Below are 16,767 nucleotides of genomic sequence, written 5' to 3'. Positions count from 1 at the left end.
CTAATTTAATAGGCACGGGCACATTATGCGCAATGAAAGGCTCATCATTTTTCTATACTGCTGATTTGCAGGGGAAATATTTATGACCCCAAAAAGTTTTTATATAAGAATTACCGCAGTTTTAAGTAAACAGCCTTTTCTTGCAACACTGACAGCTCGGAAAACACTTCCAGAGGTAGACAGTGAAGTGAAAAATGGCTGAGAAGGTGTAAATGAGCAGCTTCCTATGCAGCACAAATGCTTTTAAGCAGGCAAATAACAATAAACTGCAAAACATTAAAGCGGTTGGGAACTTTTTCAAGTCAGTTTTTCAGAACCTGTCTTCAACCAGTCAACTCTTATCACAAAATTTCGAGGTAAACACTCCCAAGTGAGGATTTTGAGTCATTACACAAGTTAATGCGATGAACTGTAGCTGCTGGAGGCCACGCAGGTGTTAATGTTCACATGAGGAGCATCAAGTCTGGATCGAAGTGAGTCAGAGGGACAGGTACCTCTGCTGAGCCCGTCGGGTCCTCGGAGGATCCGGCATTCCTCGATCTGTCCAAACGCAGAGAACATGACCCGGATGTCGTTCTCGTTGCACTTCTTCGACACCATGCCGATGAACAACTTCCTGTCTTCCACTGCTGTAAGGAGAAACGAGAAACAAGATGAATGAAGAGATGTTATGACATTAACACTCTGTGCACGCCAGAGTTAATGCTGTGTTCCTCTCAAATGATTTTAAACATTTCCTTAATACCTATTTCACTCTTTTAATCAGAAAAGACCTCAGGTGCCCTCTAAAAAAACCACTCTGACATAACTGTAATGGGCTTCTAAAGCAGATAGAAACATGGCATAAAGAAAAAAAAACAGTTTGAAAGCTTAATCTGTTGAACTTTGGGTTTTATTGTAAATTATGGCCTTAACCCAAATGTTATATAAGACAAAACTCACTTAGTCATAAAGCCTGTTGCATCCAGAATAGTTTGAGGGTTTTTTCTTGATGCTGAGCTAATGAGCTGCTACTAGCTTTATATTTATTATCCAGGCATTTAAGTGTTTTCAGTGTTTGTTGTGAAAGCAAATAAGTACTTTAAAGCTGGTGTAGGCAAATTTCTTTTAGTTTTGGTCATTAGACAAAAAAAAGTGGATTCATCAGAGTACTATCACCGGGGAGAGTGGGGTTCAAAGTCCCTATACGCCACATGGATTACATGCTGGATAGTGGGTGGGGCTTAAAAACAAGCCCTTGGGCTATAACCTCCGGTTTGGCTGACCCATCACTGGAACTTATTTCCTAAGCACAGGAATGCTTCATGGCTAATCAAAGTCCTTCCAGAAGCAAGTCTGGGTACTCAGCAGCCATATTGGTAATGCCTCCCTAGGTAGTTATTTCGAAGTATTATTGAAATTAACTTTAATTTATTAACTGCTTATCCAATTCAGAGTCACAGAGGGGCTAGAGCCTATCCCAGCTGTCACAGGGTGAGAGGTTGGGTACACTCTGGGCAGGTTGTCAGTCTATCGCAGGGCTAACACAGAGAAAGAGTGTGTTAACACTCACAGCCACACCTATGGCCAACCACTGAACCTAACATGCATGTGGTCGGAGTGTGGGAGAACGTCAGAGCACCTGGAGAACTGGGAGAGAACTCATGCAAGCACTGGAAGAACATCCACACAGAACGGTTTCAAACCAGGGTTCACTAATAACTTTAATTTCAATCTTCTAAAATAAAATGCTTAAAAAGTTTGCTGACAAATAAGCTGTTGCAGATTTCTTTCATAGATGTCATATTAGGACTGCCACTTTTCTCTCCTATAATGTTTCTGGTTTAATCCCGTGCTTTGGCCGGATGAAAGAAGGATTAACTGTAAAGAATTGGGTGTTTCAGAAAGCGTTCTCACAACTTTAAACCCTCCCAAACTCAGATATGGTCTAACTTAAAGATTTACTGAACATTTCTGCCCCAAATTTAGTGACACCACAAAAAAAAAGTAATCATGGACAGACGGAGTGTGAACATCGCAGCAGCTCATAACCAACAATCAGCGCTTTATCGTGTAAAAAAACATTGGCTAACTTGACTTTGTTAGGACATAAAACTTTGCTAATTTATTTGAGAGCAGTTCCAATTTCAGATGACCAATATTTTCTTTGCTTGAGGGTAGTTTCTGTTTTGTGTAGTTTACGACTAATCACATTCAAAGCCATTTTTAAAATATATATACCAAGGAGAGTATGCTGTGAAATAGTGATGTGTGGAAAAAAAGATTGGTAAGAACAAAGAGTAAAAGAAATAAAAATAGATAAAAATGAAAAAGAGCGAAATGTGGAAAAATGGATTGAGACAAAAAAATGTAGCAATCAAAAGAAACAGTCAAAGAAAGAAAAAAAGACAGTGGGAGAGCGATGAAGACAGACAGAGTTCATGTATTTCATCATGCCATCTGTGAGGCTCTGATCAATGTCTCATTATCACTTCAACACCGGCTCCTTGCTGAGACTCTTCAGCCTGTCCTCTCTCACCCCCTTCCTCCCTCCCTCCACCTCTCCTTCCTCCTCTATCCTCCTTCCTCCTCCCTCGTGAATTTCCCTCCTTCTCCTCTGCTGACACAATCCCTCCTTCCTCCGGTGCAATCTCGAGGAACGGGCGCAGGCGGCTGCAGGTGAAGGCGAGAAACTTGCCCCCGTGTGTTTTCCAGCGTGAGGCGTTAAGTTCGAATTAGGCTGAGAGTGAAACCAACATTCATTCGCTGAAACAATGCACGCATGTGTGTGTGTTTGTGTTCCCGCTGCATTCAATGTAATGCTAATCCAATTCATTTTTAATGAGGAAACTGTCAGCTCTTACCGCGAGGCGAAAGAGATAAGCGGTCTGTTGCACTCTGGGAAATCAATAGCGCACTTGTTTATTTTGCTGTTTGAATTGTTTGTGTGTTTAAAAAACAAACCATCGGGATACGCTGCCAAGATAAGTGTTGCTTCAAAAAGCTTTAACTCCTTTGTACACACAGTGTGTGTGTGTGTGTGTGTGTGCGCATCACTCCAGAGAAAGATTACCACAAGTCTAACAGCAATGTAATTAATTTACTCTGTGTCGATAGGAAAGAAAGAGAGGAGATATCGTTACAATTGACTGTTTCTGTTTTTCGGACGAGGCGCACAGGCAGGCGGGCGGGTGATAAGACTCATAAAGCCGGCTCTGGGATGTATCAGGAGTCGGCTTTGCATTCGGGGATAAATCGGAGCAGAACTGGCCTCACGCTGAGCTCCAAAAATATTTAAAAGATGCCGAAGAAAGAATCACAAAGGTTTAGGGAAGTGTTAAAAAAAAAAAACCCCACACACATACGCACAAGATTAACCAATACTGTTATCTCTCTCAGTCTCTTTCTCTTCTTCCATCTCCACTGACTAAACTAATAAAGTTCTGCGCAGCCATACGTCACTGTTACAGCGGATCTAACACTGGGTTTATTAAAGGTCATTACCGTTAAATGGATGGACGTGTAACGTATGGTCTGCTCTATATTTCACCATTCCCACTGTGAGCAGCGGCTTCTTTATTAAGTTCCACCATCCTTACCCTGACAGTTATTTCTTATAAAGTGATATTTGGCCATATTTCAGTGGAGCGGATGATGGCTTTTATAAGCATTTCTCTCCCTGCCTTCCCAGATGCTGTCATTTTGCTCTCCTCCCCTGCAGTGGACAGTGACATACATGGCAGGCTAGAAGGAAAGCTCTGTGATGCTGCTGTGGCAAATGAGCTGCATTTAACGTACACGTGAGTTCTGCATGTGTCCGAGAAATGCTATTAAACGTAGCATTGCTGGCTAAATGGGCAGTTCAACCAAACCAAAATTCCGCTCAATTACTCAGCATTAAGGGTCACTTCATCCAAACTGCAAAAACCCACATTTTCTCACTTAACTGTCTAAATAATTTTAATTTCATTTGCCAAATTTTCACATACCCTATGCGCTGCTAAGGTTTCTTGAGCTCTGCCACACTAAATAATTCTAATGGGAACCATTTCACACCAAAAAATCCCCAAATTGGGGTCTTCTGGTTATTCATCCAGCAAAACTGCAAATCTCCGAGGAAGCTTAGATGTTTTTTTCTTTCAAAACTGCATTCTTGTTTTTACATTTTTTGAACCGCAAAAATTGAGTCGCGCTAATTTCTGATGCAGCTGGAGTCCGAGCAGCAAAACGTGTGAAAATAACTGCTCTTGTGTGAATTTACCGAGAAGGTAAGGAAAGCCCGAGTTATTACCTCATAGTTTGAAGAACAAAAAGTCACAGCAGCGTATTTACTTTAAAAATGTCAAGAAAAAAAAAAAGAGTTATTAAATTTTTTTGCTTGACATTCAAGTTTAGTTCAGATTTGGTACTGAAAACATCCGCTATGGGCTGTAAGAAGAATTAAAAAAGTCAGATTGGCTATTTAGAAATAACTTCCCAGAGTCCTGCCATTTAATAACATGACCTCTAGAGTACATAAAAGCTAAACTCTGCAAGGGAAAATGAGAAACAATGATTGTTTTTAGCACCTAAGTCAGCGGTCTCCATCTTTTTTCAGCTGCCTTACACAAACATGCCCTAATAAGTTCATTTGAACTCATTTTAAATAGGATCAGGACTTATTTAATTCATTTTAGCTGCCCATAACTTTAGCTTAACATTAAAACAATGGAGCTTTTACTTTTTGTTACTAATTTATTTAGCCAATTTCCCTGAGTTTATCTATTACAGTTCAGTTTGTTAACTATTAATCCAAACTTTAGTTGTTAATCAGGCCTTGTCAATAGCAGCTAACTGCTAACTAATAGTCACATTTGTTGATAAATTTCATTCATAACTTCATATTAATAACTTTAGCTATCTATTGTGTTTGCAAACACTTTCAACTGTTTTCCTTCAACATGTCTTCTGCTTGATCAATGTCTTCATTTTATGGCAAAGAAACCAAATTATTTCCTCCTGGATTTAGTGGGACAGCTTCAGGTTTCTGTTTTTACGGCAGTTATATCGTTGTCCATGACTGAAAGCTCACGTCCAGTTGAAACAATGGAATTAAACATGAGTCCAACAGTTTGAGTAATGGTAAGAAGTAAAGTGACCGTCTGGAAATAAATAAGGAACTAACTTAGCCTTTAACAAAGAGATAACATATTTGTGAGTTGATTTTTAAAGGTCTGCATCTTCGCTCAACAAAATGTGCGTCAGAAGAAGCGATGAAGTATTTATAAATGGGTTAACAGATAACGGCAGGCCTACCCTTTAAAGATGCATCCACTGGTATTACACACTGTCCAACAGCTTCCTCTTTGAATGAGAAGGAATGGAGGATGAGGCTTGGTATAGGAAATCAATTCAGAGCTGGATCTGCAGTATGTAGTTTGGGAACGGGGTGATCTGAGGATGAGGGTGTGCGACACTGCTTGTGTGCATGCACGCGCGCGCGTGTGTGTAATAGATGCATTAGGGAGAGCGTGTGCGGCAAGAGGAGAGTGCATACAACATGTTTGTATGAGTGAGCAGCCACAGGGGAGAGAGGCCGGTTCACAACGAGGCCAAAACGATTCAACTTTCACTGACCTCCTTATGAACCACCTTAATAATTCATCACACATAGAAAAATATATTTATATATATCAGTATTGCCCCATCCCACCCCCTTTCTCTCCTCTGCGCTATGTTTCAATCTTTTCCCCGAGTCCCCCGCGCTGTCTGCCAATCAAGCAGAGATAGCCATTACCAAGCAAAATTCGAAAAAGGCTATTGATGCATGCGTGCATGTGTGTGTGTGTATGTGATATTGATGGGTCTGTCACTGTGCATGTGTGCAGTGCCACTCACCATTAGATTTCTCACTGTCTGCAGGTTTCATCTGAATAGGGTGGTGCATCTGTAGAGACAGAAAACAAGGACAAAAAAACACCCCATCAAATATCGGTACACATGCCCAAAAAACACAATATGACGAATGCTGCAATTCACTTTGTCTCTTCACATCCAAATTAAATCCCAAGAGGATTTCATACGCTGTTAATTACACATGTTTTATAGAGATGCTTTTGTCAGATAAGAAATATGGCTGCGATTGCTTTGGTTTTCCCACAGCAGATAGAAATCTGTGTGAGACACAGTACGCCACTCAGCTCCGGAGGGCGGCGGTAGAGCATCTAAACCGGTTTTCTCCAGCAAATGCCAGAAAACACGAGGACGAGATGAAGATATAGGGGTCAAGAGGGCAAGAGGAAGGACAGAAATGAGACCGCATGCAAGAGCCAGAGCATGGGAAAGTACAAGGAGGATGCACATCAGCAAAAACCGAGAAGTAAATAAAAGAGGAAGAAGCCCCAAAAAGAAGAGGAGGAAGAAGAAGAGCAAGCGGTTTTCTGCTTAACATTTCTAAATCGCTTAGAAATAACTACCCAGGGACATAAACACATGGAAGATAACAGTTTGCTTGCAATAAGTCCACTCACTCACTTCAACAACTGCAACTGATTATTGTGGAGATAAAAGCTTCATACAATAGTCGGCCAGATGACCGCCAGCATGAAAAATGCTGGTGCTGGTGCGCTGCACACTGAGAGACATTAGCATATAAACATAACCTTTCAATATTTGGAATATTTCAGCATTGTTATTTGCCTGTCACTGTCACAGAAGGAAGACCTAAAAAGAGTTTATTTTCACAAATCACTGACCAAGAACTCACTTTGGTTTACAGACATGAACTCAATCCTTGCACAGGTTGTATATGATAACGTTGATGCACGATCAGCTGGAGAGGACATTGTTTTTCAGGCTTCCTAACTTGCTTCATGGTTCAGATGGTAAGAGATATTACTCTGCTAGATCTGAAGTATGAAGTCTGACATTAGAGCAGGATTGGTCAAAGAACGTCATGTTTCCTGTCTCCTGCTTGCTCTACAGCACCACCCCTCTTTAAAACCAGAGGATTTTCATCAGTGCAAACTCATCAGACATGGATGATTTCCTGTACAACATATGACTCTAGACCAGGCTTGGACCTGACTGTTCAACGGATCCTCATCCCAGTGGTGTCTATCAGAAACTACTGGCATTAAAGATCGCCAAATTGTCTTTTGCACTGTTTTTAAGGAGAGACCAAGTCCTCGTTAACCAAACTTTATCATCCCACAAATGTGTCCGTTTGTGTACAAGCTTCTTTTTGGACAAGGGGCGATGAGAGGGTCCTCCAAGGTTTTCACTGCGGGTTGTGGAAGTGGTGATGTGTCTTCATAGATCAAGAAGTTCAGCATAAAAAGCTGTGACAGCGACTGTGGACTCTTTATATTTTTTTAAACACTCAGTTTTACTTTGTATGTTGGAAGTTAGAACGTCGCTTTCCACCGCGGCTCACAGATGGACTAACAACAGCACAAAGGAAGAGTGACCCACAGCCCGGTTGTACCAAATACCTTATACACTGCCTCCATCTGGTAAAAAAGTCCACTGCAGGCAGACTGGACATTCTTTTTTTAACCTTATTTTTACTTTTGCTTTTACTTGCTGTGTTCAAGGGTAGGCACCAAAAACAGCTTGGTTGGTATTAGAAAAAAGAGCTTTGGGTTAAAATGAAAAAAAAAAAAAAAACTACCCAGTGCATATAAATGTTACACCAAGGGTTCCTGAACAGTTGTCCATATGTGATAACCACAGACACCAAAAGGCATCTCAAACTTTATAAGCTTTACACCAGCTGAACATCTGGCTAAAATTGATTTCCAGGGTCAGAGCCAAAGGCTGGACACAGGGGTCAAGGCAGAGCCACCTGCCACAAAACCAAAGATAAAGCCTGCCTGGGACCCACGTACTCATAGAACTGAACTGAACTTACAGTCATTGCTGTTTTTCTAGCACAGTCTTTTTTTGAGGTACCATTTCTCAATCGTTTTACCCACAAATACATATTTTAACCACTCAACTGAGAGTTACATTAAAAAGTTATCACATGCTAGAGCCTCTGACAGATCGGTGACCTGTCAGCTAGGAAGTGGTTTAAGTTGTGATCTGATTACATACTTTTGCATTAGGCCTTTCTGTTAACAGTCATTCTTATTGCACTGATTCTGCTCGGATTAATGTTGGATCTTACTGCACACAAGGTTGGCCCCAGTTCAAAGTAAACTGTCCTGCACATCCTTCTTTGGCTTTTGGCTGCCTTTAGGTTGTCGACTGGCTTGCATGAGACAGCTGGAATAGCAGGAAAAAGACATTTGAAATTGCTGGAGGGATTTCTTTCCTTGATCAAACTGCAGCTGTCATTTAGACCTGATTTGATCTCAGTATGATCCAGACCAACTGAAGACCCAGCCCGGCTTATCTTGATGCATTCTGACTGCAGTGCATTGTGTAAGTATTTACACTTTGCAATTTTTTTCTTCTTTCTTTATCCACACGCACAGTATTAAGAAACAGATTGCCTGTCTTTAGCAGGTGTAAATGGGGTTTAATGCCTGCATTTAGACTCGTCTTTTTAGATCCTGGATATCTCTCTGATGTATCCAAGAAGCAGTTTAATGGAGCTGAATGATGGATGTGTTTTTTAGGTGGTGAGTCTTCTTTTATGGAAAACAACAACAAAAAAAAAAAAAAACACTTCACAGATGAGACGGCTCCCCCTCCCTCCCTCGCCCTCCTTCATGCTCTCCTCCTCTGTCCCTTTTTTTATTCCCTCCATCTCTCTTTCCTTTATGGGAGATTATGTGGCTGTTTGATCTGCGGAGAGACGAATGACAGTGATTCTCCAAATCTAGCCCAGTATCAATCACACTCAGAGTCAAATACCAGCCGTGAGTGAGTAGGTCTGTGTCTGCGCGAGCGTGCATAAATGTGTGTGTGCGTCCGTGCGGGTGTGTATGTGCCCCGTCTTACCCATAACGCCCCTGGGCTCAGTCACGCTGTGACAGAAGGCTTTGATCTTCCAATTCTATCACACACCTTTATCCCAACTCTCTCCCTTCTTGCTCGCTTCCTTATCATCCTCACTCTGCTTTTTTCCCCTCCCCCCTCGTCTCCCAGACCTGTCCCAGATGAACACACACACACACACACACACACACACACACACACACACACACACACACACACACACACACACACACACACACACCTAGTCTGTTGATTAGTTCCCAAACCTGCCTGATGGGAGCAGTGAGTGGTGAATGAAGAAGAAACAATGTAGCAATAAAAGGCAGAAGGAAAGAGAGAAGAAAATCATCAAATAGAAGAGGAGACAAAGAAAAAAAGAAGAAGCAAGAAATAAAGCAAAAAACCTAAGAATGAAGAAAGAAAGAAAGAAAGAAAGAAAGAAAGAAGCAGGAGAAAATTAGAAAAAAGTAAGGAAGGAAACAACAAAGGCAGGAAAAAAGAAAGTAAGATAAAAATTAAAAAAATAGCAACATAAGGAAAAGTAAGAAAGAAAGAATACAAACTAAAGAGAAGAAAGTGTGAAAAAAGACAGACCAAAAGATGAAAGAAAGACTAATTGAAAAGAAGCAAACAAGAAATAAAGCAAAGAAAAAAGATAACTAGAGAGAGATAGATAACAATCTAAAGAGAAGAAAATTACAAAGAAAGGAAAAAATAGAATCTAAGCAGAAGGAAGAATTAAAGAGATAGATAGATAGATAGATAGATAGATAGATAGATAGATAGATAGATAGATAGATAGATAGATAGATAGATAGATAACAACCTGAAAATAATAAAATAGAAGGAAAGAAAAAAGAAAAAGAAAGAAAGACAAATTACGACCTAAAGAGAAGGAAGAAAGAAAAAGTGAGACATGGTGAGACAGTGGATCCAACCAGAGGGAGGAAAGATAATAAATATCATATCATATATCATATGGATAGAAGAAGAGCCGTAGACTGTGGACAGTCAGAAATAATCGGCAACCCTTCAGGCTGGAGTCTCAGTACAGTATCACTAACACAAGGACAGATGCAGGGACATGGATGAGGAGTGTGTGTGTGTGTGTGTGTATGTGTGTGTGTGTGTGTGTGTGTGTGTGTGTGTGTGTGTGTGTGGAGGAGGGGGGGTGTTGAAGCCACATCAAAAGAAGCAAAGTCATGTCAAAGCAAACCTGGAAGTCACATCAAGTCAGTTTTCGTTAATCCATTTCAAAGTCTGTCCTCCAAAGGCAAAAAACAAAAACAAAAAAACAAAAACAAAAGGCATGACAGCATCCGCCGCGCTGCTGTCGTTCACTCCTGAAAAACAATGCCAAAAGCTGCGCACACACACACACACACACACAGGTACAAAAACTACGTCTGGCTTTCAGGCGTCTCCTCCTCAGGTCTGTCTACCCAGAATGCCCGGTGGGCGGGTGGCGCTGTCGACATGTTTGATCTTGGCGAGTTCCCGCCGAGATTCACAAAGCAAGACTCTCCTCCGCTATCCCACAATTCCACTGCGAGGTTTCTTCTCGCCTGGCGGCCCCACAGCCGCAGTCTGCCATTAATTATGTGCTCTGCGGGAGCCCGGCACAACTACTAAGTCCTCGGTGCGCCCAGAGAACCAAAAAAACCCTCCACAACGTGAAGCCACGTGTGCAGCCGCCTTGATGCTGCGCTGGCATTTAGCTTCATAAATGTATGTGTCTAGTCACCAGGAAGCTTAATCTACTTCCTGTTTACCTGCTGCAAGCCTACGTGAGTGTTAATTCTCCCGTCTTTCCAGCCAAGAACTGAGTCGGCTTTCTTGGTAAATCTCTAATTGAAGTGGTTTTCATAAGCCACTCTAAGCCAGCGCATAATAATTAATCAACAACAAGATTTACAAAATAGGAAAAATGAGAAATCCTTCACAGGGCGGCTGTACAGTTAATGACACAAAGTTGAATTGAACGCAATTTCCTGATGTTTTGATTATTTGTAGTGAAAGTTTGCATGCGCTTTAAGGGGCTTATTATCTGCTTGTAGTGCATCCGCAGTGCACTTGAAATAAAGTGTCACCATTTGTTTTTAATCATTTTTCGAGCGCCTGAATTGCCTTGTTGCAAACTGCATATAGCTCGGTTCTGATTGACTGAGTCACACTGTGCACCGCTGTAAAATACATGATAAATGCACACCTTTGAAAATCGATTAACATTTAATTTACATATTAATGTGCAGAGGGAAAGTCACCGCTCACGCCGGTAATAATGAGTTGCTGAGCCGCCGTGTTGTTACTGTTTAAAAACCCCACTGCTGATAATAATAGCTCCTTTTAGCTGCTTTAAAGCAATATGTTATTATTATTAGCATGCTACAAACTGTTTAAATTCTCCAGATTTGCTGTTTTTGGACGGCAGCTACATGGGAACCACAGTCTGTGATGACTGTAAGCGTATTCAGGGATTTGATTATATTGCAACTGAAATCAATCGACCTTTAATGCCCCTTAAGGCATCTCAGAAAGTTTAGCGTCAATCATGTATGAGCAGCTAGGGTTAAAAACTAAACCTGTGATCACCTGTTGTTCGAACTGGGAGCCTCCTAATATACACATTACCTTTTTGTTTTCCCTTAAGTAGCTTTAAGATTGTTAAACTTCATTAAATCTATATGATTACACTAAAAAAATCAACTGAACAGGCGTAAGTGGGCTCGTCCTGGGTTTAATTTTCACAAGATGTGCCTCCAATCTGAAAATGAAACGAGCAGCTCTGAAAATAGAACAAATGTTCTGACAAATTCAAATAACAGCTGCGACATTCCGACTTTTTACACCTGATTCTCCTCAAACTTCCTGATCAAAATAATAACTTGATATGCACAAAAAAGCCTAATTAAGGCCCTCCTGTGTCTGAGGCGCTGCGATAATAAAGAGAGATACAAAAACACAGGCCATTGCTGGTTGTGAGGTGGTTTTATGGAGGGATGTGTCTTTTCACTCAAACAGTTGGTTTAGTGGTCACAAAATAATGTACCTAACCATATGTATTCATTTTTCAGTTAGCCAGAAATCAAAAAAGTGTACTTTGCATCTATACATGAGGGTCATTTACCTATATTGAACATGTTGTTTCCATTACTCCCTCTCAGGTTTTCTTTAGCGCAGTAAATATCAGATATCCGTCATAAGGGTTCAACTAAGCCACCATCTCCAGTACAGTTCCTGTAATGGCCACTTGAGGCAATCCCCACAGAGTGCCATGTTAAAATGCTAATACGAGAGTTTGTTCAGAGTTCAGTGTTAGAGCCACTTCAAAGAATGTTTTACTAACAGCAGCAAGCAGCAACAAAACAGCCATGCTACTGACAGTTCAGCATATCACTCACTTCAGTATTGCTGTTATTGGTCAGAAGTGATTTACTGTGGCTGATTGACTCATACTGGACTCCTTTCACAAAGTTTCACAGCCTTTTCCAGAATAAATAAAGGCAGATGCTTTCCACCCAGCATTGACAGCTGAGGTAAACAGTGGAGTGACTTCCTTCTACAGATAGGGAAAAACTCCAGGGTAAATCCGGATCTGGTGGAAACCAAAGTTGAAACACACTGGCTAGCCACAGCGGTTATTGGCTACAGTCTAAATTGAGTATTCTTGGCGGATTAAAACATGTTTGTCCTACAGCCGCTGTAGCTAGGATTATACCCTTGAACTGGGAGGGGTAAATAAACAGAACTCACTTGACTGCAATCTGCAATCTACGCACATCTAGTTGTAAAAAGATTTACACACTGTAACTTTAAAATGAGGTATTAATAGGAGCATGGCTGCTTTGAATCATAGGTGAGTGGCGAGTGGGCTGCTCTCTGTCTACTAGTCTACACTGAACCGGACCTCTCAATGGAGTTTGTGATATTGGAACCTTTCAGAAAATTTGAATATGATCTACTATGAAGTACAGCCAGTCCAAGAAGTCTGCTTTGTGGCTTGGTGAATGGAGTTGTAGCATTTTATCGGTCCGCTACTTAGCACTAACAAGCCAGTGTCTGTCGGAGACATCTGTGCACCCAAACAGTCTATGAAAGAGCCTTCCTAGCCAAGTTTGCTGATAATTTAGCAGTTCATCTTCTCCTCCAAATATGGTTACTTCTGGCTTCTAAACAACAAGGTGGAGATGAGTGGTGTCACAGTGGCTACACAGTCTGCTACAGTTTTATTAGCAAAAAACTGCACAGATGCTGTAAAAGCAGATTAGTAGGTGGTTTCTCTTTGGGTTTGTCCTTAGATTTTGCACAACTGCTCAAATCCCTTTTCACTTGTGCAAAATACATTGAGATTGAGGTCCACAAGCAAGTTTTGATGATGCAAGATTAACTCATCCCATCACCAGAAGATTTTTTTTTAACCACCTGAGTGAACCATCGAGTCTACATTACAGCAGAAGGATCAGAGTGCAGTGGGCAGCCTGGATGGATTTTATGACCTTCCAGTTATAGGACAGTCTCTTTAATCACCTCCTGCTTCCTGTCTGAGGCGAAGTGTCTATCTGTCGGACTAGCTGATGAAATGTCATCCACAGGCCACCTCCTTTCAGTCTTTTTATCTTTACATTCTCATCATGTACAGAGCCCCAGCAACCTGGTCTGCATTCACACAGCCTATGGCCCCTTCCCAACCCCCCATGCTGGCTGTAAAATAGCCCCTCCCTGTGTATCGTGTGCAGGAAACCCTACACTTCCTAAATGTTAACTGCTGCTCTTGGGTTAACGTTATCCTGTCGCCTCCTCTTGCCCGCCGACGTCTTGCAGGAATGCCCTGGTGTTTTTAAAGGTCAGAGGTCGGCTTGTCCTGGAGCCAGAGGACAGACTCGAGGCTCACGCTGGGAATAGAACGAGTGTGTGTTGTGTAAGGAGTGCATGGCGAGTGTGCCGCTGTGGATGTGTATGCCCTCTGCCAGCGGTCAGCACCTTCAAAGCAACAGCCAAGTTCACATGAACACAGTGTGTATGCCAAAATTTATACGGCAGCACACAAACACTGTTTCACATCCTGTGTTATGCACACACACACACACTCCTTCTCCTTCCTCTTCTCTGAAGGTGTGACGGTGAGCTGCTGGGTCAAAGTCAGACAGATGGCCCTCACAGTTGGGATTCAATATCAGTGACCGAGAGCATACGACCACTCATGCGTGCATGCAGGCAAACACACAATCCACATACACGCACGCACGCACCCGCAAACACAGACACCTAAAAGTATTTCTCAAGCAACACATCCACAAAGTAAGAGGCGTAGCAGCGCACATTTGACCTCCAGACAGTCACACACACAACACTGCACGTATATTTTCAAGAAACACTTACTGATACTTTGATTCCACTAAAGAAAAGATGCGTCTTCAAAACTAACTGGATAAATTAAATCATATGATGACGTACATGCAACTGTAGATGTGAGATTTTTCATCTGCAGTTATTTAATTGTGATGACAGGTCTGTCCTGGGAGTTCATGCACAGTACAGACACAAAGCAGGCATCGCTGGATTCGCTTTATGGTGCTTTTATGCTCAGCATTAGAGGTGGGCGGATCTATCCAATTATTGATAGAATCGATACTAGTGCATTGGGATCAATGACAAATGTCTGAACTTTTTTGTGTTGACCGTCACGTCCGTTTCATATAGGCTAGTTGCTTCAGAGACAGGCACATTTACATTCCAGGTCTCCAAAAAACCCAGTTTCAAAATAAATGAAAAGCTGGAAGATCTACTTTACTGTGTTAACTAATTATTCAAAATCACAGTGATTTAGTGGCCATAAAAATTTGTTCCAAATTTGCGAATCAATGACGATTCATCTAATAAGTCATGACACACTGCTCTCCAAACATACACTTTTTGTTTTAAGTATCAGCCGCGTATTTATTTGGTATCAGATCAATACAAAAATTTGCAGCATCGCACACCACTACTTGCCGTTCACTCTCTGTCAGATGGCATCATATGATGAAATTGATGTCATATCTGCTGCCATGTTGTTTCTGAAAATACTGCACTGGCTTTGTGATAATGTTACCAGCGGCGCATGAAGCAACCAATGCAGCTGGTAACATTGGGACCTTTAGGCAAGAAAGAGCGAGAATCAGAATCAGAATCAGAAGGGGTTTTATTGCCAAATGTTGAGCAGGTTTACAACATTAGGAAATTGCTGCGGTACTTAGTGCAAACATACTGTCATATAACGCTTAAATAGACATAAAAATAAGAATTAAAGAATTAAAAGTGCTAAGTAGATAGATAAAAGCACAAACTGGGGTGTAGGTGGGTTTCAAAGCAGTTTGCATTAGTGACTCAAAGGTCAGCAGGCTTAAGAAACATAAGAAACACTTTTTCCAACAGTGTATTATACACATATTGCACTTTGCTGTGTGACTCAAAGCCATAATTAAAACATTTGTCTTTCATTTTTGCCAACCCAGTTTTTTTTCTGCATAGAGCATATTTTTACTTCCACTCTTTAATTTGTGAGCCACATCAAGGACACATTTTCATTCTCTTATGATGGGAAATGAAGGTTTTCTGATTCTGGTGAATTAATTTAATCTCAATGCTTCTACTGAAATTAAGAAGTTCGGGCTGTCATGAAAAGTTCAAACAGAGCCAAATGTTGATGCTGAAATAGTGTTGCTGTTTTTAAACTGCGCTTATAATATGTATATAAATATATATTTACAGGGGTTACTTATCTGAAGAAACTTAAAAAATCAGTTTCCAGTAGTTTGACTTTACTCCTTATGAAGCCAGAGATGCTATGCGATTTGTAGTCTTTATTGTACATCAGAAAGATCCAAAGAAGTCAACTTCAGGTGACTTACCTTTCTCTGTTACACACACTCACACACATATGCACACTCTGCTACCTGTCATCACTATGACAAACACCTTCACCCAGACAAAGAGTGACTTTTATGCTCGTTCTCCTTTCATCAAACAAGCAACTATAAATCAAATTGTCCTTTACAATATCCCTCATCTTAGCGGCGCTTAGCACACAGTTAGCCTACATTATCCCCACTTCATTTAGCTCGGTAAACAATTAACCCGGCGCGCGTGTGTGAGCAGAATGATTGAGGGATTTGGCATTAGCTATGCTGCGTCGCGTCTCCATACTAAGTGTTTAACATAGTTATCCTGTGTTTATGCCCCCCACCGCTACCTCCTTCCTCTCTCCTTTCTTTTTTCCGTCTCTTCCTCTCACCCCCACCCCAATGAATCCATATGCTTAAACGCTGCCACCAACTTGGAGAGAAAAGAGGGGTTAGGGAAGTTAATTTGAAACAAGCGATTAATATTTCTTTTGTTAAATAAGAGCACACATGCACGCACGCACGCTCTGAGGGTCAGCGCATCGATGAGGTTTGCCTTACTTCAGCTCTGTTTGCGATAGCATTTGGGTTTCACTACAGCAATTACAGGCCTTAATTGAATTGATTTCGATAATGAGCCTCTGTAATGACACTGCTGTGGGAATGGACGGGTGTGTGTTTGTGTGCGTTTGCAGTGAATGAGCCACTGTTGTTTTTGCTGGACTTAAATGATCTGTGAGGAGCCGAGCAGGATTTAAAGATGAGGACACACACACACATATTTAAAACACCGGTGTGTGCTGCTCTAATAGCTGCATACTGGTCAACCGTCTCCGTTCAGCTCTTCTTTTTTTTTTTATAAACCACTTGTCCGAGGTCTAACCTTTCAGCTTGTTGCATAATATCCTCCAGGCTATAACACATGAATGTTTGATGGCACACGGCTTACTACACGGCAAACTTAATATCCTACACCGCCGCA

General features: G+C 41.4%; 1 protein-coding gene across 22 annotated transcripts in view; it reads right to left on the bottom strand.

Annotated features, from left to right (window-relative positions):
• Window positions 1–16,767, bottom strand: part of celf2 (cugbp, Elav-like family member 2) — a 237,880-nt gene that overhangs the window by 50,399 nt on the left and 170,714 nt on the right. For all 22 annotated transcript variants that reach the window (XM_063460420.1, XM_063460415.1, XM_063460416.1 and 19 more), the window contains 2 exons: window positions 5,857–5,905; window positions 495–629 (listed from right to left, as the gene is read on the bottom strand). In XM_063460420.1, coding sequence (XP_063316490.1) covers window positions 495–629; window positions 5,857–5,905 — 184 coding nt within the window. The remainder of the gene's footprint in view (window positions 1–494; window positions 630–5,856; window positions 5,906–16,767) is intronic.

Source organism: Pelmatolapia mariae, linkage group LG17, assembly GCF_036321145.2.
Source record: "Pelmatolapia mariae isolate MD_Pm_ZW linkage group LG17, Pm_UMD_F_2, whole genome shotgun sequence".
Taxonomy (NCBI): Eukaryota; Metazoa; Chordata; class Actinopteri; order Cichliformes; family Cichlidae; genus Pelmatolapia; species Pelmatolapia mariae.
This window is presented reverse-complemented; position numbering and strand designations above follow the sequence as displayed.